This window comes from Globicephala melas, chromosome 12 (assembly GCF_963455315.2).
Source record: "Globicephala melas chromosome 12, mGloMel1.2, whole genome shotgun sequence".
NCBI lineage: Eukaryota > Metazoa > Chordata > Mammalia > Artiodactyla > Delphinidae > Globicephala > Globicephala melas.
The window spans coordinates 15,080,571-15,100,656 of record NC_083325.1 but is presented as its reverse complement, the minus strand read 5'-3'; the positions used below and the strand labels follow the sequence as shown (position 1 = coordinate 15,100,656).

Here is a 20,086-nt window from a genome sequence, read left to right as displayed (position 1 = left end):
CATGGTTTTCTGCATACAGGTCTTTTGTCTCCCTAGGTAGGTTTATTCCTAGGTATTTTATTCTTTTTGTTGCAGTTGTGAATGGGAGTGTTTCTTTAATTTCTCTTTCAGATTTTTCATCATTAGTGTACAGGAATGCAAGAGATTTCTGTGCATTCATTTTGTATCCTGCAACTTTACCAAAGTCATTGATTAGCTCTAGTAGTTTTGTGGTGGTATCTTCAGGATTCTGTACGTGTAGTATCATGTCATCTGCAAACAGTGACAGTTTTACTCCTTCTTTTCCAATTTGTATTCCTTTCCTTTCTTTTTCTTCTCTGATTGCCATGGCTAGGACTTCCAAAACTATGTTGAATAATAGTGGTGAGACTGGACATCCTTTTCTTGTTCGTGATCTTAGAGGAAATGCTTTCAGTTTTTCACCAGTAAGAATGATGTTTGCTGTAGGTTTGTCATATATGGCCTTTATTATGGTGAGGTAGGTTCCCTCTGTGCCCACTTTCTGGAGAGTTTTTTTTATCATAAATGGGTGTTGAATTTTGTCCAAAGCTTTTTCTGCGTCTATTGAGATGATCATATGGTTTTTCTTCAATTTGTTAATATGGTGTATCACATGATTGATTTGCGTATATTGAAGAATCCTTGCATCCCTGGGATAAATCCCACTTGATCATGGTGTATGAAACCTTTTAATGTGTTGTTGGATTCTGTTTGCTAGTATTTTGTTGAGGATTTTTGCATCTATATTCAACAGTGATATTGGTCTGTAATTTTCTTTTTTTATGGTATCTTTGTCTGGTTTTGGTATCAGGGTGATGGTGGCCTCATAGAGTGAGTTTGGGAGTGTTCCTTCCTCTGCATTTTTTAGAAGAGTTTGAGAAAGAGGGGTATTAGCTCTTCTCTAAATGTTTGATAGAATTCACCTGTGAAGCCATCTGGTCCTGGACTTTTGTTTGTTGGAAGATTTTTAATCACAGTTTCAATTTCATTACTTGTGATTGGTCTGTTCATATTTTCTATTTCTTCCTGGTTCAGTCTTGGAAGGTTATACCTTTCTAAGAATTGGTCCATTTCTTCCAGGTTATCCATTTTATTGGCATAGAGTTGCTTGTAATAGTGTCTTATGATGCTTTGTATTTCTGTGGTGTCTGTAACTTCTCTTTTTTCGTTTCTAATTTTATTGATTTGAGTCCTCTCCCTCTTTTTCTTGATGAGTCTGGCTAATGGTTTATCAGTCTTGTTTATCTTCCTGAAGAACCAGCTTTTAGTTTTATTGATCTTTGCTGTTGTTTTCTTTGTTTCTATTTCATTTATTTCTCCTCTGATCTTTATGATTTCTTTCCTTCTGCTAACTTTGGGTTTTGTCTGTTCTTCTTTCTCTAGTTCCTTTAGGTGTAAGGTTAGATTGTTTATTTGAGGTTTTTCTTGTTTCTTTTTTTTTTTTTTTTTTTTTCTTGTTTCTTGAGGTAGGCTTGTATTGCTATAAACTTCCCTCTTAGACCTGCTTTTGCTGCATCCCATAGGTTTTGGATCATTGTGTTTTCATTGTCATTTGTCTCTAGGTATTTTTTGAGTTCCTCTTTGATTTCTTCAGTGATCTCTTGGTTATTTAGTAACATATGTTTAGCCTCCATGTGTTGGTGTTTTTTACATTTTTTTCCCTATAATTGATTTCTGATCTCATAGCATTGTGGTCATAAAAGATGCTTGATATGATTTCAGTTTTCTTAAATTTACTGAGGCTTGTTTTGTGACCCAAGATGTGATCTATCCTGGAGAATGTTCTGTGCGCACTTGAGAAGAAAGTGTAATCTGCTGTTTGGGGATGGAATGTCCTATAAATATCAATTAAATCTGTCTGGTCTATTGTGTCATTTAAAGCTTCTGTTTCCTTATTAATTTTCATTTTGGATGATCTGTCCATTGGTGTAAGTGAGGTATTAAAGTGCCCCACTGTTACTGTGTTTCTGTCGATTTCCTCTTTTAGAGCTGTTAGCTGTTGCCTTATGTATTGAGGTGCTCCTATGTTGGGTGCATATATATTTATAATTGTTATATCTTCTTCTTGGATTGATCCCTTGATCATTATGTAGTGTCCTTCCTTGTCTCTTGTAACATTATTTTAAAGTCTATTTTATCTGCTATGAGTATTGCTACTCCAGCTTTCTTTTGATTTCCATTAGCTTGGGATATCTTTTTCCATCCCCTCACTTTCAGTCTGTATGTGTCCCTAGGTCTGAAGTGGGTTTCTTGTAGACAGCTTATATATGGGTCTTGTTTTAGTATCCATTCAGCCAGTCTGTGTCTTTTGGTTGGAGCATTTAATCCATTCACGTTTAAGGTAATTATCCATATGTATGTTCCTGTTACCATTTTCTTAATTGTTTGGGGTTTGTTTTCGTAGGTCCTTTTCTTCTCTTGTGTTTCCCACTTAGAGAAGTTCCTTTAGCATTTGTTGTAGAGCTAGTTTGGTGGTGCTGAATTCTCTTAGCTTTTGCTTGTCTGTAAAGCTTTTGATTTCTCCATCAAATCTGAATGAGATCCTTGCCGGGTAGAGTAATGTTGGTTGTAGATTCTTCCCTTTCATCACTTTAAGTATATCATGCCACTCCCTTCTGGCTTGTAGAGTTTCTGCTGAGAAATCAGCTGTTAACCGTATGGGAGTTCCCTTGTATGTTATTTGTCATTTTTCCCTTGCTGCTTTCAATAATTTTTCTTTGTCCTTAATTTTTGCCAATTTGATTACTATGTGTCTCAGCGTGTTTCTCCTTGGGTTTATCCTGTATGAGATTCTCTGCACTTCCTGGACTTGGGTGGCTGTTTCCTTTCCCACGTTAGGGAAGTTTTCAACTATAATCTCTTCAAATATTTTCTCAGGTCCTTTCTCTCTTCTCCTTCTGGGACCCCTATAATGCAAATGTTGTTGCGTTTAATGTTGTCCCAGAGGTCTCTTAGGCTGTCTTCATTTCTTTTCATTCTTTTTCCTTTATTCTGTTCCACAGCAGTGAATTCCACCATTCTGTCTTCCGGGTCACTTATCCGTCCTTCAGCCTCGGTTTTCTGCTATTGATTCCTTCTAGTGTATTTTTCACTTCATTTATTATATTGTTCATCTCTGTTTCTTTGTTCTTTAATTCTTCTAGGTCTTTGTTAAGCATTTCTTGCATCTTCTCTATCTTTGCCTCCATTCTTTTTCCAAGGTCCTGGATCATCTTCACTATCATTATTCTGAATTCTTTTTCTGGAAGGTTGCCTATCTCCACTTCATTTAGTTGTTTTTCTGGGGTTTTATCTTGTTCCTTCATCTGGTACATAGCCCTCTCTCTGCCTTTTCATCTTGTCTATCTTTGTGTGAATGTGGTTTTTCTTCCACAGGCTGCAGGATTGTAGTTCTTCTTGCTTCTGCTGTCTGCCCTCTGGTGGATGAGGCTATCGAAGAGGGCTGTACATGTTTCCTGATGGGAGGGACTGGTGGTGGGTAGAACTGGGTGTTGCTCTGGTGGGCAGAGCTCAGTGAAACTTTAATCTGCTTGTCTGCTGATGGGTGGAGCTGAGTTTCCTCCCTGTTGGTTGTTTGACCGGAGGCGACCCAGCACTGGAGCCTACAGGCTCTTTGGTGAGGCTAATGGCAGCCTCCAGGAGGGCTTATGTGAAGGAGTACTTCCCAGAACTTCTGCTGCCAGTGTCCTTGTTCCCACGGTGAGCCACAGCCACCCCCCGCCTCTGCAGGAGACCCTCCTACACTAGCAGGTAGGTCTGGTTCAGTCTCCTGTGGGGTCACTGCTCCTTCCCCGGGTCCCGATGCACACACTACTTTGTGTGTCCCCTCCAAGAGTGGAGTCTCTGTTTCCCCCAGTCCTGTCCAAGTCCTGCAATCAAATCCCGATAGCCTTCAAAGTCTGATTCTCTAGGAATTCCTCCTCCCGTTGCCGGACCCCCAGGTTGGGAAGCCTGACGTGGGGCTCAGAACCTTCACTCCAGTGGGTGGACTTCTGTGGTATAAATGTTCTCTAGTTTGTGAGTCACCCACCCAGCACTTATGGGATTTGATTTTACTGTGATTGCGCCCCTCCTACCGTCTCATTGTGGCTTCTACTTTGTCTTTGGATGTGGGGTATCTTTTTTGGTGAGTTCTAGTGTCTTCCTGTCGATGATTGTTCATCAGTTAGTTGTGATTCCTGTGCTCTCGCAAGAGGGAGTGAGCACATGTCCTTCTACTCCACCATCCTGAACCCGAGCCTTCCAGACCTTTAGTCCTGTTTGTCAGTTTCTGATGAAGCCAAACTCAAGAGCACATGGCCAGTCAGGATTCATAATACTATTAAATATTTTAAGATGGCTCTGTGTACATATATCCAATCATCACATAGTACACATTAAATATATAACAATCTTATTTGTCAGTTATACCTCAATAAAGCTGAAATTTTAAATTAAAAAAAAGATAGCTATAAATGATATAAATGAAAAACAGATGTACAAGAAGTCTAAATAAATGGAGATATGCCAAAATGATAATAGTGACTGGGTTAGGCTAGTGTGATTCTGGAGTTTTTTTGGCTTTTGTGTGTGTGTGTGTGATTGTGTTTTCTAAATGTTTTATAATATAGTGTGTATTTCTTTCTTAGGAAATTTGTGTTCTTCGTAAGTATAGTTTTAAGTAGGTAATAATTAAATTGGGAAATACAGAAAGGGAAATAAGAAGAACAAAACCACCTGTAGTCCCACCACTCAAATATACTTACTGTTTACTTGGTGTGCTTCTAGTCTTTTTGTTTGTTTGTTTGTTTTTTCCTCCACTGCGCTGCACTGCTGGTGGGATGAGATCTTAGTTCCCCAACCAGGGGTTGAACCCCAGCCCATGGTAGTGAAGCACTGAGTCCTAACCACTGGACCACCAGGGAACTGCCTCTAGTCTTTTTTTTAAATCATAGAATTTATGTGTTTTTTTAAAATTGTGATCATTTTGTGTAATTCTTTTTATCATTTACTGTCACTTTAGTAATAATTCTATTCCTTTTATGATACTAAAAATCACCCTTTAGACAAAGCTGTTTCCGGGAAACCTCAGTGCATCATTGAGTTGCATCAGGATCCTAGAAATCTGACCTTAAAATAATTTTTTTGTACTCTTATTTGTGTGATATGTTCATGTACGTGGAGACCTCTTCAAAAGCCAGTGAGGGAACAGGTGAAAACAGTAAGAAGAAAAGAATTTTAGAATTTATTGTGCAACGTCAAATGAGCCCACTAAGGGTGGTGATAGGAAGTTGTTCAAGGTGAGGTACCAGCAAGGTCCAGCCGTGTGCCAGCGCCACCTAGTGGTTTTGGTTATGAACCATCTGCATTCTTGGTCTCACTTCTGTGAGGTTGAGAGCTGGGCCCCTGGGTTCTAGGCCTTGCTCCAGGACTCTGCCTCTCATCTCTGCTTAGCCTGCTGAAAGTGGAGCAAGATTACTGTCAGCACACGAGCGCCTAGGAGATGTACATATAGTTGCTTGCATGATGAGTACCCAAGGGGCACTGAGTAAAAGGCTGAAGGGCTCAGGAATCTATGAAACGAAACATTCAACTGGGAAGACAGAAGTTTGGAAATCTGGCCCGTGAGATGCCACCAAATCATCATCCTGTTTACGAATCTCTTTTTTAATAACTCTCTTCTCCACTTGTAACTCATTTACCTTATTATCCAAAAAAATGTGTGTCAGTCCTTTCTCTGACAGATGTTTTGATTAGGCTGTTGAGGTGCCAGGAAGTGCAAGAGAAGACACCCTGGTTTGTTAGAGCCGTAAAGGGCTGATAGGAATCCAGTTCTACCACTTACTGGCCCCGTGGCTCAGGCTAAGTCACTTAATCTTTCCCCACTCAGTTTCCTCATTCCTCAAATGAAGATAATCATAGCTTTTTTGCTAGGTTATAATAAGGACGATAGCCATTTTTATAATAAAAATCTTTATTGCTAAGTCAGGTTATGTCAAGGCAATTAAAAATTAATTCCGTTTAGTAATTCCAGGACACACAGGTTTTTCCGTTTTTTAACGTTTCTGAAGCAGGATGTGTTGGTGACATGCCAGTGTTTTTGCTTTCTTAACAGTTATGTAAAATGTACTCCTTACACTCTCTGGTATTGTAAATGAAATGTGATAATTAAGTCAGCAGAGTGTTTGAGACTCTCCAGGGAGAACTGTTTTAAGTGCTCTTGGTGGTATCTGTAAACCCTGAACATGACAACTGGTTATATGAGGTCTGATGGTGACAGCTCCCTCACTGCTCTGTTACCAGTCTCAGATGTGAACCTATGAGCTACCCTTTCTAGGAGTACTCTTCGAGGGCTGAATGGGTTGTTGCATGGAAAATACCTGGTATCTATTCAACCAAGTACATAACAATAGGTTTTACAGGAATATCTTGTTGTATTGTACTTTACCGTGCTTCGCAGATATTACATTTTTTATGAATTGAAGGTTTATAGCAATCTTGCATCCAGCAAGTCTGTCGGCATCATTTTTCCAACAGCCTTTACTCACTTTGTGTCTCTGGGTCACATTTCAGTAATTCTCGCAATATTTCAAATTTATTCATTATTATTGTAATTGTTACGCTGACCTGTGATCACTGATCTTTGATGTCACTATTGCAAAAAGATTACAACTCACTGAAGGCTCAGATGATAGCACCTTTTGACAGAGTATTTTTAATTAGGGTATGTGCATATTTTTTTGGACATAATGCCATTGCACACTTAACAGACTACAGTACAGTGTAAACATAACTTTTATACGCACTGGGAGGGACTTCCCTGCCGGTCCAGTGGTTAAGACTCTGCTCTTCCACTGTAGGGGGTGCAGATTCCATCCCTGGTCAGGGAACTAAGATCCCACATGCCGTGCAGCACAGCCAAAAAAAGAAAAAATTTCTTTTAAAAAAAAAAAACAGATGTATGCACCGGGAAACCAAAAAAGTGTGTGTGATTTGCTTTACTGCAAATAAAGCAGTAAACGGAACCTGCAGTAGCGCTGAGGTCTGCCCGTACTCTCCACCTCCTTGGCAACTGTCCCTAGTCTTTTTCTCTCTGTCTTTCAGTCTAATAAAGTTCCTGTTGTTCAGCACCCGCACCACATGCATCCGTTGACGCCCCTCATCACCTACAGCAACGACCACTTCTCCCCTGGCTCCCCTCCCACACACCTCTCCCCAGAGATCGATCCAAAGACAGGTGAGTCGGGGCCTGCTCAGGCTGGCCCAGCTCCACAGCTCCAGTGGGGGTGGGCTTTTCTTCTCGGGGAGTATTTCAGCCCTGGAGTCGGACAGACCTGGGTTCAAACCATGTCTCCAGCTCTCAGTTGTCTCTAACCCTGCCCACTAAGTTTAGCCTTTTCAGTTCGCTCATCAGTGCCTTACGTGTCCCTTCTGCATCGCTGGGTCATTGTGAGGATGAAAGGAGATTAAATGAGATGATGCACAGGGCCTGGCTCCACGGCATTTGGCGTTGCTCTGCCACTGCTGCTTCTACGTTAGAATGTCTTAAAACTTTAAGATTGGAGTGACCTGGAAGGGGGAAAAAAAAATCTCCTTTCTCATTGACTTTGAAGTCTAGCCGGCTGCAGGCTGCGCCTCCTTAAACCAAAACCTAGGCCCCAGACTGAACATATGGAAGTAAACAGTCTAGCCAGACATAAGTATAGCTATAAAGCAGTAGACTGAGTTGGCTTCTTGTTTTTAACTTGCTCACCAAACGCCATCCCAGAGGGAGCCAGAGTCTTCATAGAATTCCCATAGCGTTTCCATGGGTCAGAGCATTTTTGGAGCTTCTCTTGAGACATCACAGCTACTACGAGTTACAGATAATAAGGAGGACAAATGTGGAACAGAGATCCAAAGCTTATCTTTCCATGAATGAGGCAGCTTTTCTAGCTGATGACTCTGGCGATATCTTGGGTCTCTCAGTCCAAAATTTCCTGCCTGTGTCTTGGACGACTCCTGTATGAGCAGCTGGAAGTTACTGGTGACAGAGGGCAGAGATAATAAAAGAAAGGGCCTTCCAAGCTCCAGGGCACCTGGGAATATAGGGCAAGGAACCTCCTGTTTGATATTATTTTAAGGTGTTAATGTAGGGCCAAGGAATTGTCTGACACATCTCTCTTTGGAAGCAGGAATCCCCCGGCCCCCTCACCCATCTGAGCTGTCTCCGTATTACCCACTGTCTCCCGGAGCTGTGGGGCAAATCCCCCATCCCCTCGGCTGGCTCGTCCCACAGTAAGGAAACTTACAGCCTTTCTTACCCTCCCTCCTTCCTTCTGCTGAGTTCTAACTTCTGTACCTCCAGCCGGTCCTGGTGGTCTGTATACAGACGCCCCCCTTCCCCCACGTAGAGCCCTCTCACCAAAGCCCAGGACTCAGACCTCCCTGCTCTCCCCCGCGCAGTGTCCCCCCAACTCTTCCTTCCTACTTCCTGCCTTTACTTGTCATCCTTTCTTCCCAACCACCTCTCCTTCCCTGTCCCGAACATTCCCATTTTAGCCAAATTGCTAACCAGATTTCCTTGCTCCTGGCCCTTATAGGCAAGGACAGCCCATGTACTCCCTTCCTCCCGGCGGCTTCCGGCACCCCTACCCTGCGCTCGCCATGAATGCCTCAATGTCCAGGTGAGTCCTGGGACTGGAGCTGTGAGCAGGAAGTGGCAGTGCAGGGAATGGTTGTCTACCAGCATCCCTGCCATTTCTGACCGTTACACAGCTTTCTCTTGGCAGTAAGCGAGGAGGCAGGTGCTCACCTTTCCTCCCGCCTCTCTGATAAGGTGGGGATGGAGACCATAGGCTCAGCCCACTCTTGCCCCATCTCTCTAAGAGAAGCATTTCAAAGCCCTCACACTCAACCCTCCTGCATGTCCCCTCACGGGCTGGGCTGGGCTTTGTGGCACTGAAGCATTTTGAGTACATCACTCTGAAGCTGGGAGATTAATTGTTCCTGCAATGATGTCAGGAGAGGGGAACAGCGAAAGGGGATTTCTGTCTCAGTAGCCGATCTACCTGACAGTGGTACCGCCAATGACAAAAGAAGTGCAACCCACAGCCTGAGCCCTTCTTTCCCCCCTGTGTACTCTGGCCTCAGACCCGCTGCATCTTCTTTTGTGTTTTTCATCCTACCTGCTTTCAGCACCAGATATAGGAAACCTGCATGATTGTGGGGGAAGGGAGGTTTGTTGGGTGTTTCCCAAACCGGTTCTGTCGAGGTCAGTTCATGGCCTTCCGTTGCTCCAACACTGCCCCAGCAGAGGTGTTTACACACCTCCGCCATCAAGACTGGGGGCCCGCCACATCCTCTGTGGGTGACAAGCGTTCTGCCTGAATCCCTCTGTTGTCTTTGTTTCCATCTGGTACATAGCCTGGTTTCCAGTCGGTTCTCCCCTCACATGGTGGCTCCGGCCCATCCTGGTCTGCCCACCTCAGGGATCCCCCACCCCGCTATCGTCTCCCCCATCGTCAAGCAGGAACCAACGCCCCCCAGCCTGAGCCCGGCCGTGATCGCGTGAGTAACAGGCAGCCTGAGGGGGGGTGGCCAGTCTCTGAGCAGCGAGTACCATTGGTTGCTTTCTTGGGGACATACAGCTGGCAGCCCGGCAGCTTCCTCAACTACACCCTCTCCCTTGGGAACTGTTCCCTTTGACCCCTGGAGTTCCCATCCTCTCAGAGACACCGTGCATCTCTTCTCCCATTAAGGAAGGTTTTACAACCAGGACTTTGAGGCTGAAAGAGAACCTGAGAGAGCTTTTAGCTTCCTTCTCCCCCTTCCACCCCGCCCCCCATACACTCGAAAATTGTAAGGCCCCAGAAAGGAGAATATTCTCAAGGTCACATGGCTGACCGGTGGCAGAGCTGCACCCAGCACCAAGGCCTGTGCTTTGTCCACTGTGCCATAAAGACAGCAGGAAAGCCAAAGTCGGTCGGTGCCTCATAGCCGAGGAGACCTCCTCTCTCCGTTTCTGCCTAAAGTGCCCTGCCCCCTCCTCTTTCTCACCTGCGGCCAGTGCGTCCCAGCTCTCACCACCACCCTCTGTTCCATTGTCAGGAAGTTGTCCTTTCCTGGAATATGGCCGGAGGTCTGTCAGAGGCTAGGAGCTAGGTGCTCAGGCTCTGAAAGCAACCCCGGGCAACTTACATTATCGTCCAAGCAACAGCATCTCCCCTCCCCAGAGGCAGACAGCCCTTAGCCTCCTAGAGAGATGACAGCTGATACCAGCTAACCTACAGCCTTATGACTTCCCAGGAAATCACCCGTCACAGTGAAAAAAGAGGAAGAAAAGAAACCCCACGTGAAGAAGCCTCTTAATGCCTTCATGTTATATATGAAGGAGATGAGGGCCAAGGTGGTGGCCGAGTGCACCCTGAAGGAAAGTGCAGCCATTAACCAGATCCTGGGGAGAAAGGTAAGGCCTGCCCTTGGGCTCTAGGCTGTGCGGCTCAGCGTCCCCCGCGCTCACCGCTCTGTCGTCGCTGGTCCTCTCTCCCGCAGTGGCACAACCTGTCCCGAGAAGAACAGGCCAAGTACTATGAACTGGCCCGGAAGGAGCGGCAGCTTCACTCTCAGCTCTACCCAACCTGGTCAGCCCGAGACAACTACGTACGTGCCCATCAGACACCAGGAGCAGCCTCTGCGAGAGGAAGAGGGGCAAAGGAAGCTGACTCCATTGATAGAGGACCCTGTCAACGGAGTCAGCTTCCAGGGAGGCCAGGGAGAAGTCTGTATTTCTCTAGAAATAAGGAAGACGTTTTAGTTCTCAGGAGGGCAACAAGGCCATGGTTTGGTATCCTGGAGACAGAATCAAATTTGTGCCTGTCCATTGGAAATGGACTCAGCCTTTAATTCCAGAATTCAGGGTGCAGTGTGAGCTGTGTGCTAGCTCTGTGGTCAGTGTCTCTAGCCAAGGGTCGCCAGCCTGGGGCTCAGAGACCAATGCGTAAGCCGCTGCCTGCGTTTCTGATGACTCCCTGAAACTGGGAAGGTTTTTGTATGTATGTTGTTGCTTGCTTTTTTGGTGCCAAAAGGCACAAAAAAAGTTTTTTGGGGTTTATTTGGGTTTTTTTCCCCAATTGAACCCACGCCCTCGGCAGTGAAAGCACAGAGTCCTAACCACTGGACAGCTGGGGAATTCCCAGCTGCATTAGATTTTCAGTGAGACCTGGGACCCCTCAGAAAAGATCAGGAACCTTACACGGTTCTAGGAAGAGAAATGGAAAAATCAGCCTGAAGGGCAGGAAAAGAATGAGGCCTTCCGAGAAAGCCAGGCCACCGGAGCTGGAGGGAAGGGATCCAGTGGGGGAGGGAAGCAGTGTTCCAGGAAGGCTCACTGTGCCACCTGGTGAGGCTGCTGCGGGGAGTGTGATCTGGGTGCCCAGTGCAGGAAGTATCCTGTCTCCCCGCTTCATAGCTGGGAGTCCCCCAGAAAAGCCGGTTATTCTGTGCCTGGTTACCTCTTCCTTTGACTGTATCTTTCAGGGTAAGAAAAAGAAGAGGAAGCGAGAAAAGCAGCTGTCCCAGACCCAGTCCCAGCAGCAAGTCCAGGAGGCAGACGGTGAGTGGACAGGAGGGCCCTGCATCTTTACTTCCTTTTCCCTGTCCCAGCTACACCCGCCGGTACTTTGTACCCGGGACTCTGACGGACACGGTGACAATGCCGTATGATAGCTGCTATGTTCAAGGCCTTATGTACACTCAGGGGGCTGTTATTATTATCCCCTTTTTGGAGATGATCTGTTAAGAGGCTCGAAGAAGTGAAGGGATTTTTCCAGTCACTCTGCTTGTTAAATGGTCCGGCACTTTGTCACTTGGAAGGCTCTTTCCAATTCAGTTGAGTTGTGTCTTATTTGAGGGTTAGGTTCTAAAATCAATGCATAAGGTAAAAACTGAATGTCCCTGAAATGATCCTTGAAATTCCCTTAGGAAGGCAGCCCATTAGGGATGGACATATCACCTATCCGTGAATCCAATAGAATCAGGTTTTCTTCCAATGTTTGTTTGGTCGAATAACAGAAATAATTGTTCACTTGGATTGGGGGTGCCCCCTTTGTGCCACAAATATGTACTGTATCTTTTTACAGCAGAATCACACCCAGCAGAGAGATGCTCACACGGTGACCAGTATTTCAGTCAAGCCTCCCATCTCATGCTCACTCCAGGACAAGTGCAGAACTTGTTTAGTTCCATCTGTAGTGCTTTTTTTAGGCGGGGGGGGGGGGGGGAGCTGCACCACCCAGCTTGTGGGATCTTAGTTCCCTGACCAGGGATCAAACCCAGGGCCACAGCAGTGAAAGCGCCAAGTCCTGACCCCTGGACTGCCAGGGAAGTCCCCTAAAGTGCTCTTTATCACCTTGCTTTTCTTTTCATCTCCTTTCCTACCTTTCTAATATCTGTATAATTTGCATATTCATCTCCATAGGAGTCCATGTAAGTTAACTATGTATATGATGCAAAATCCACTGTATACCACGTTGCTTAGCAGGTGCTGTACTATCTCTGACAGCACCATAAACCAAAGATCTTAAAGCAAATTGAGTGGAGATCCATCCCCAGAATGATGAGATTTCAGCAGGAAGATGAAGATGTGATAGGCTGAGCTACTTTCCTTCCAGGCAGGTTCTGAATGAGTCATTGGCGTTTGGGCATTGCCCCTTGTCTGTGCTCTAGGTGTCTTGAAAGCCACAGCCATCACTTCAGGTTCTCACTTCCCTCCCTGTACGCATTCTTGTTTCCGGAGTTGATGTGTGCAGCTGGGCTTCCTCGGCAACCTCCGCCTCCCACCGCGCTCCTAGCTGCTAACTCTTCCGTGTGGTTTTTTTATTTCCCCTAGGTGCTCTGGCCTCCAAAAGCAAGAAGCCATGTGTCCAGTACCTGCCCCCTGAGAAGCCCTGTGACAGTCCTGCCTCCTCCCACGGCAGCATGCTGGACTCGCCGGCCACACCCTCCACGGCCTTGGCCTCCCCAGCTGCCCCGGCCGCCACCCACTCAGAGCAAGCCCAGCCCCTCTCCCTCACCACCAAGCCAGAGACCCGGGCCCAGCTGGCTCTCCACTCGGCTACCTTCCTGTCAGCGAAGGCTGCCGCCACCTCCTCTGGCCAGATGGGCAGCCAGCCCCCCGTCCTGTCCCGGCCCCTCCCCCTGGGGTCCGTGCCCACAGCTCTGCTGACGTCCCCCCCTTCCTTCCCAGCCACTCTCCATGCCCACCAGGCCCTCCCCGTGCTCCAGGCCCAGCCTCTTTCCTTGGTCACCAAGTCTGCCCACTAAGCTGCCCACTGACCTATGCAGGCTGTCACGTGACTCATCGAGTAGTAATGATGCAGAAGAAGAAGAAGAAAAAAAAAAGGAAACTTTATTGGTCAATATTTGACCACTCTGGACTGTTCTGTAAAGTGACTGGTAACAGCAGCACTTTACATTTTGTAGATGTAACCAGTAGCTGATCTTAAGGCTTTTTTAAAAAACAAAACAAAACAAAACAAAAATCTTTAAAAAAACAAGAACTGAAAAGTAGTGTGTTATTCTTCCTGTATGTGCAGCGGTGGATGGACCTGGGCAGAAGGCACCTCTGTCTCTACCTCCTGGACTCTCTGCCCTCCTGCCTCTTCCCATCACCCCCCAGCATCCCAGCTTCCCCCACCCAGCCTGCATGTTGGCCATTGCTGCCATTTCTAGCCCGCAGCCTCTTCATCTACATCCCATTCCTGGACATTCCCTTTTACCTGGCCCACATTTTTCTCCTTTGCTCAGCTCCGTGGGTTCTTGCCTTCACCTTCGTCCTCTGCCCAGTGTAAGGCTGTCACCATGTGAGAAGACACCTCGGCCTCGTTTGTCTCCACCAGCATCCCTTTTCCCTCAGTGGCCCTAATGCCCCAGTCTCCAGCTTTTGGTGGGGGAAGAGGTCTTCTGCAGTGGTTCTTCCCCGCATTTAAAGGGATTCAAGGTGCCTGCCACTTCCTCAGTGAAGAAGCCTGTGTACCACCCCCTTACCAGTCGAGATGTCCCCTCACAGCCCCAGAGTGGCAGACAGGACCTGGCTCCGAGGTCTGGCTCCCGTCACCCAGGTCCGTGCTAGCGCAATCTGCCAAAGCTCTGAAGACCCTCCTCCCTCCCCCATCACCTCACATGCTTCTTCTGTGTGTATTTCTTTTCATTTTTATGGGGTTTTTTGGAGCAATTTAAACTCCCAGTTGTTTATTTTCACAAAAGAAAATAAAATTGCAGTTGCAAGACCTTTTCTGAGTATTTTAGTCCTTTTCTTGAATCAAGCCCCCTTCTTCACACCAAGCCCTGTGTGAGATTTTTGCAGACATGCAAAGGAGGAATGCTGCTTATTGGAAGAGGATATAAATCATGCCTGACACGACTAGAAAAATTCAACCCAGTTTCCAGCCTCGAATGTACACAGACCGCTCAGTATAGATAACTGAGATACAAAGGGATGAATCTTTTTATTTTCGTTTGTCTTCTTGTAATTGCCAAGATAGGAGAGGTATCCTTGGATTGCTTTGCATGTATCTAGCACTGCAATAAATTTTTTTTGTTGTTATGGTGTTATTGAGGTATAATTCACATAACATACAATTCACCCATTTAAAGTGTACAATTTGGGACTCCCCTGGTGGTGCAGTGGTTAAGAATCCGCCTGCTAAGGCAGGGGACGCGGGTTCAGTCCCTGGTCCAGGAAGATCCCATATGTTGCGGAGCAACTAAGCCCATGCGCCACAACTACTGAGCGCGCGTGCCACAACTACTGAAGCCCGCGCTGCTAGAGACCGTGCTCCACAACAAGAGAAGCCACTGCAGTGAGAAGCGTGCGCACCACAACAAAGAGCAGCCCCCGGCTCACCGCAGCTAGAGAAAGCCTGCGTGCAGCAACGAAGACCCAGTGCAGACAAAAAAAAAAAAGCACAACACATGAAGTGTACAATGGTTTTGACTGTGTTCAAAGTTGTGTACCCATCATCACACTGGACTTCAGAACATTTTCATTACTTCAAAAAGAATCCCGGGGCTTCCCTGGTGGCGCAGTGGTTGAGAGTCCGCCTGCCGATGCAGGGGACGCGGGTTTGTGCCCCGGTCCAGGAAGATCCCACATGCCGCGGAGCGGCTGCGCCCGTGGCCCATGGCCCGCTGAGCCTGCGCGTCCGAAGCCTATGCTCTGCGGCGGGAGAGCCACTGCAGTGAGAGGCCCGCGTACCGCAAAAAAAAAAAAAAGAATCCCCGTACCCTTTAGAACTTACCCTCCACTTCCTCCTTCTCACACCCCCATCCCCACCTCCAGCGCTAAACAACCATGAAGCTTTTTTTTTTAAACATCTTTATTGGAGTGTAATTGCTTTACAATGTTGTGTTAGTTTCTGCTGTAAAACAAAGTGAATCAGCTATACATATACATATATCCCCATATCTCTTCCCTCTGGCGTCTCCACCCTCCCACCCTCCCTATCCCACCCCTCTAGGTGGTCACAAAGCACCCAGCTGATCTCCCTGTGCTATGCAGCTGCTTCCCACTAGCTATCTATTTTGGTAGTGTATATATGTCAGTGCTACTCTCTCACTTCGTCCCAGCTTACCCTTCCCCCTCCCCGTGTCCTCAAGTCCATTTTCTACGTCCATGAATCTACTTTTTATCTCTGGCTTTGTCTGTTCTGGACATTTCGTTTAAATGGAATCATACACTATGTGGTCCTTTCTCACTGACTTCTTTCAACAGAGTATTCTCAAGATTCATCCATGTTGTAACCTGTATCGACACATCATTCCCTTTTTTTAATTTTTTATGATGGTAAAATAGATAAATAACAAAATTCACCACTTTAACCATTTTTAGGTGTACAATTCAGTGGCTTTAATTACCTTCACAGTGTTGTGCAACCATCACCACTGTTTCCAAAACGTTTCATCACCCCAGAGTCTCTATAACCATTAAGCAATAACTCCCTCATTCCCCTCCCTTCAGCTCCTAGTAACCTCTAATCTACTTTCTCTTTCAATGAATTTGCCTATTCTAAATATTCCATATAAATGGAATCATAAGACATTTGTCCTTTTGTGCCTGGCTTATTTAACTTAGCATGTTTTCAAGGTGCATTCATGTTGTATCAGAATTTCATTTTTTGCCCCGGACGCGCAGGTTCAGCGGCCATGGCTCACGGGCCCAGCCGCTCCGCGGCATGTGGTATCTTCCCGGACCGGGGCACGAACCCGTGTCCCATGCATCGGCAGGCGGACTCTCAACCACTGCGCCACCAGGGAAGTCCCTAGGATTTCATTTTCTTTAAGCCTTGTCTTCCTTTACCTTTTTTTGAGTACTTGCCAGATTTTTTTACCCTACTCAGACATACAGCTTTTTAAATTGTGGTAAATATAAAAAATATAAAATATATATATTATATATATAATATAATATATATATAAGTGGACAATCTAGTGGCATTAAGTACATTCACAATGTTGTGCAACCGTAACCACTAACAACTTCCAGAACCATTTCATCATCCCAAACAGAAACTCCAAACCTATTAAATATTAACTCCCCATTCCTCCCTCCCCCCAGACTTTAAGAACCTGCAATCTACTTTATAGCTTTATAAGTGTGCCTATTTTAGGTACCTCATATAAGTAGAATACAGTACTTGTCCCTTCATGTCTGGCTTATTTCACTTAGCATAATGTTTTCAAGGTTCATCCATATTGTAGCTTGTGTTGATATCAGAACTTCATTCCTTTTTATGGCTCAATAATAGTCCATTGTATGTATAAACTACATTTTGTTTATTCATCTATTGATGAACACATGGGTTGTTTCCACACTTTGGCTATTGTGAATAATGTTGCTGTGAACTTTCACATACAAATATAACGTTTGGGGCTTCCCTGGTGGCGCAGTGGTTGAGAGTCCGCCTGCCGATGCAGGGGACGCGGGTTCGTGTCCCGGTCCGGGAAGATCCCACATGCCGCGGAGCGGCTGGGCCTGTGAGCCATGGCCGCTGAGCCTGCGCGTCCGGAGCCTGTGCTCTGCAACGGGAGAGGCCACAACAGTGAGAGGCCCGCGTACAGAAAAAAAAAAAAAATATATATATATATATATATATATATAAAACGTTTGAGTCCCTGTTTTCAATTCTTCGGGATTTATATGTAGAAGTGGGATTGCTGAGTCATATTGGTAATTCTATGTTTAACATTTTGAGGAATTTGCCAAACTCTTTTTCATAGCAGCTGCAACATTTTACATTCCAATCAGCAATGTTTGAGGGCTCCAATTTCTCCACATCCTCACCAACATATTATTTTCTTTTTTTTAATACAGTTTTTAAAGGTTACACTCTATTTACAGTTATTACAAAATACTGGCTATATTCCCCATGTTGTACATTATATCTTTTAGCCTATCTTACACCCAGTAGTTTGTACCACCCACTCTCCCACTGGTAACCACTAGTTTGTTCTCTATATCTGTGAGTCTGCTTTTTTTGTTATATTCACTAGTTTGTTGTATTTTTTAGATTCCACATATAAGTGATGTCATTCAGTATTTGTCTTTATCTGTCTGACTTATTTCACTTAGCATAATGCCCTCCAAGTCCATCCACGTTGCTGCAAAAGACAAAATTTTGTGGGTTTTTTTATGTCTGAGTAGTTTCCCACCGTATATATACACCACATCTTCTTTACCCACTCATCTGTTGATGGGCATTCAGGTTGCTTTCATATCTTGGCGATTGTAAATAATGCTGCTATGAACATTGGGGTGCATGTGTCTTTTTGAATTAGCATTTATGGTTTTTTTCAGATATATAGCCGGGAATGGAATTGCTGGGTCAATATGGTAGTTCTATTTTTAGTTTTTTGGGTTTTTTTTTGCGGTATGTGGGCCTCTCACTGTTGTGGCCTCTCCCGTTGCGGAGCACAGGCTCCGGACGTGCAGGCTCAACGGCCATGGCTCACGGGCCCAGCCGCTCTGCAGCATGTGGGATCTTCCCGGACCGGGGCACGAACCTGTGTCCCTTGCATCGGCAGGCGGACTCTCAACCACTGCGCCACCAGGGAAGCCCTATTTTTAGTTTTTTGAGAAGCCTCCATACTGTTTTCCACAGTGGCTGCACAGATTTACGTTCCTACCAACAGTGTACAAGGGTTCCCTTTCCTCCACAGCCTCACCAACATTTGTTATTCGTGTGTTTTTTGATGATAGCCATTATGGCAGGTGTGAGGTCATATCTCATTGTGGTTTTGATTTGCACTTCCCTGATGCATTTTCCTATTTTCTGTTTTTTTATCATAGCCATCCTAGTAGGTGTGGAGTGTGTCTCACTGTGATTTTGATTTGCATTTACCCAACTAATACTAATGATGTTGAACAACCATTCATATGTTTATTAGCCAGTTATCCCAGCACCATTTGTTGAAAAGACTAATCTTTCCCCCGTTGAACAGTCAGCACCCTTGTCAAAAATCAACTGACCATAAATATATAGGTTTATTTCCTGACCCTCAATTCTATTCCATTCATCCATATATCTTTATGCCTGTACCACACTGTCCTAATTACTGTAATTTTGTAATAAGTTTTAAAATTGGGAAATGAGAGTCGTCTGATTTTGTTCGACTTTTTCAAACCTGTATTGGCTATTCTGGGTCTCTTTCATTTTCGTATAAATTTTAGTATCAGCTTGTCAATTTCTGCAAAGATACCACCTGGGATTTTTATAGGGATTGTGTTGGTAGATCAATTTGAGGAGCATAGACATTCTAACAATTATGTCTTCCAATCCATGAATATGGGATGTATTTCCATTTATTTAGGGCTTCTTTAGTTTTTTTTAAATAATACTTTATTGTTTCAGAGTGTACGTTTTGCATTTCTTTTGTTAAATTTATTCTTAAATTTTATTTTATTATTTTTGATACTACTGTAAACGGAATTTTTCTTAATTTCATTTTTAGATTGTCTGTTGCAAGTGTATAGAAATATAATTGATTTTTATATATTGATCTCACATCTTACATCCTTGCTGAACTCGTCCTAATAAATTTTTAGAAAATCCTCAGGATTATCTTTATACAAGATCATGTTATCTGAAAACAGAGATAGTTTTACTTCTTCCTTTTCAATCTGGATGCTTCTTATTTTGTTTTCTTGCTGAATTGTCTTGGCTACTTACAGTAAGAAGTTGAGTAGAAGTGGTGGGAGCAGACATAGTTCCTTATCTCAGGAGGAAAGCATCTAGTCTTTTACCATTAACTATAATGTTAGTTGTGAGGTTTCTGTACATGCCCCCTTCAGGTTGAGGAAGTTCCCTTCTTTTCCAAATTTGTTGAGTATTTTTATCACGAAGAAGTACAAGGAAATTTAAGATTTATTCAAGTTGCACCCTACCATTCCCTTAAACCAAAATTGGTGTGAGTTAGGAGTTAGCGCTAAAATCTGCCTTCTCTACTCCTATTCTAGGTAGAAGCACTTCCTGGAGAAAAACCACACACCTGAAATAGGTGCCACAGTAGATTTGTGCCTCACATAAGCCAGGCCTATAGCCTATATCCAGTCTGTTGGTATTACCTCCCAAATTTATCTTGAGTCCAACCACTTCCCTCCATTCTCACTGTCCCTATGCTAGTCCTACTAGGACTATTGCAACAGCCTCCTACCTGATTAACTTCTAAATCCACTCTTCTCTCCCCACCACCCCAAGAGTAGATTCTTCACCCTAAGACCAGACTAATCTTCAAAAATTCCCAACTCTGGGGACTTCCCTGGTGGCACAGTGGTTAAGAATCCGCCTGCCAATGCAGGGGACATGGGTTTGAGCCCTGGTCTGGGAGTATCCCACATGCCGCAAAGCAACTAAGCCCCTGCGCCACAACTACTGAGCCTGTGCTCTAGAGCCCACGAGCCACAGCTACTGAAACCCACGTGCTCTAGGGCCCACCTGCCACAACTACTGAGCCCGCATGCCACAGCTACTGAAGCCCGCGCGCCAAGAGCCCATGCTCCACAACAAGAGAAGCCACTGCAATGAGAAGCCCGCACACCGCGACGAAGAGTAGCCCCTGCTCGCTACAACTA

At 45.0% G+C, this 20,086-nt stretch overlaps 1 protein-coding gene across 1 annotated transcript in view; it reads left to right on the top strand.

Annotated features, from left to right (window-relative positions):
- TCF7L1 (transcription factor 7 like 1) overlaps nucleotides 1-14,240 on the top strand; it is a 159,503-nt gene extending 145,263 nt beyond the window's left edge. The window contains exons 5-12 of the mRNA XM_060309576.2: nucleotides 7,084-7,216; nucleotides 8,154-8,256; nucleotides 8,562-8,645; nucleotides 9,385-9,528; nucleotides 10,267-10,426; nucleotides 10,513-10,620; nucleotides 11,497-11,572; nucleotides 12,848-14,240. Coding sequence (XP_060165559.1) covers nucleotides 7,084-7,216; nucleotides 8,154-8,256; nucleotides 8,562-8,645; nucleotides 9,385-9,528; nucleotides 10,267-10,426; nucleotides 10,513-10,620; nucleotides 11,497-11,572; nucleotides 12,848-13,281 — 1,242 coding nt within the window. The 3' untranslated portion in view covers nucleotides 13,282-14,240. The remainder of the gene's footprint in view (nucleotides 1-7,083; nucleotides 7,217-8,153; nucleotides 8,257-8,561; nucleotides 8,646-9,384; nucleotides 9,529-10,266; nucleotides 10,427-10,512; nucleotides 10,621-11,496; nucleotides 11,573-12,847) is intronic.
- Nucleotides 14,241-20,086: the final 5,846 nt, after the last annotated feature.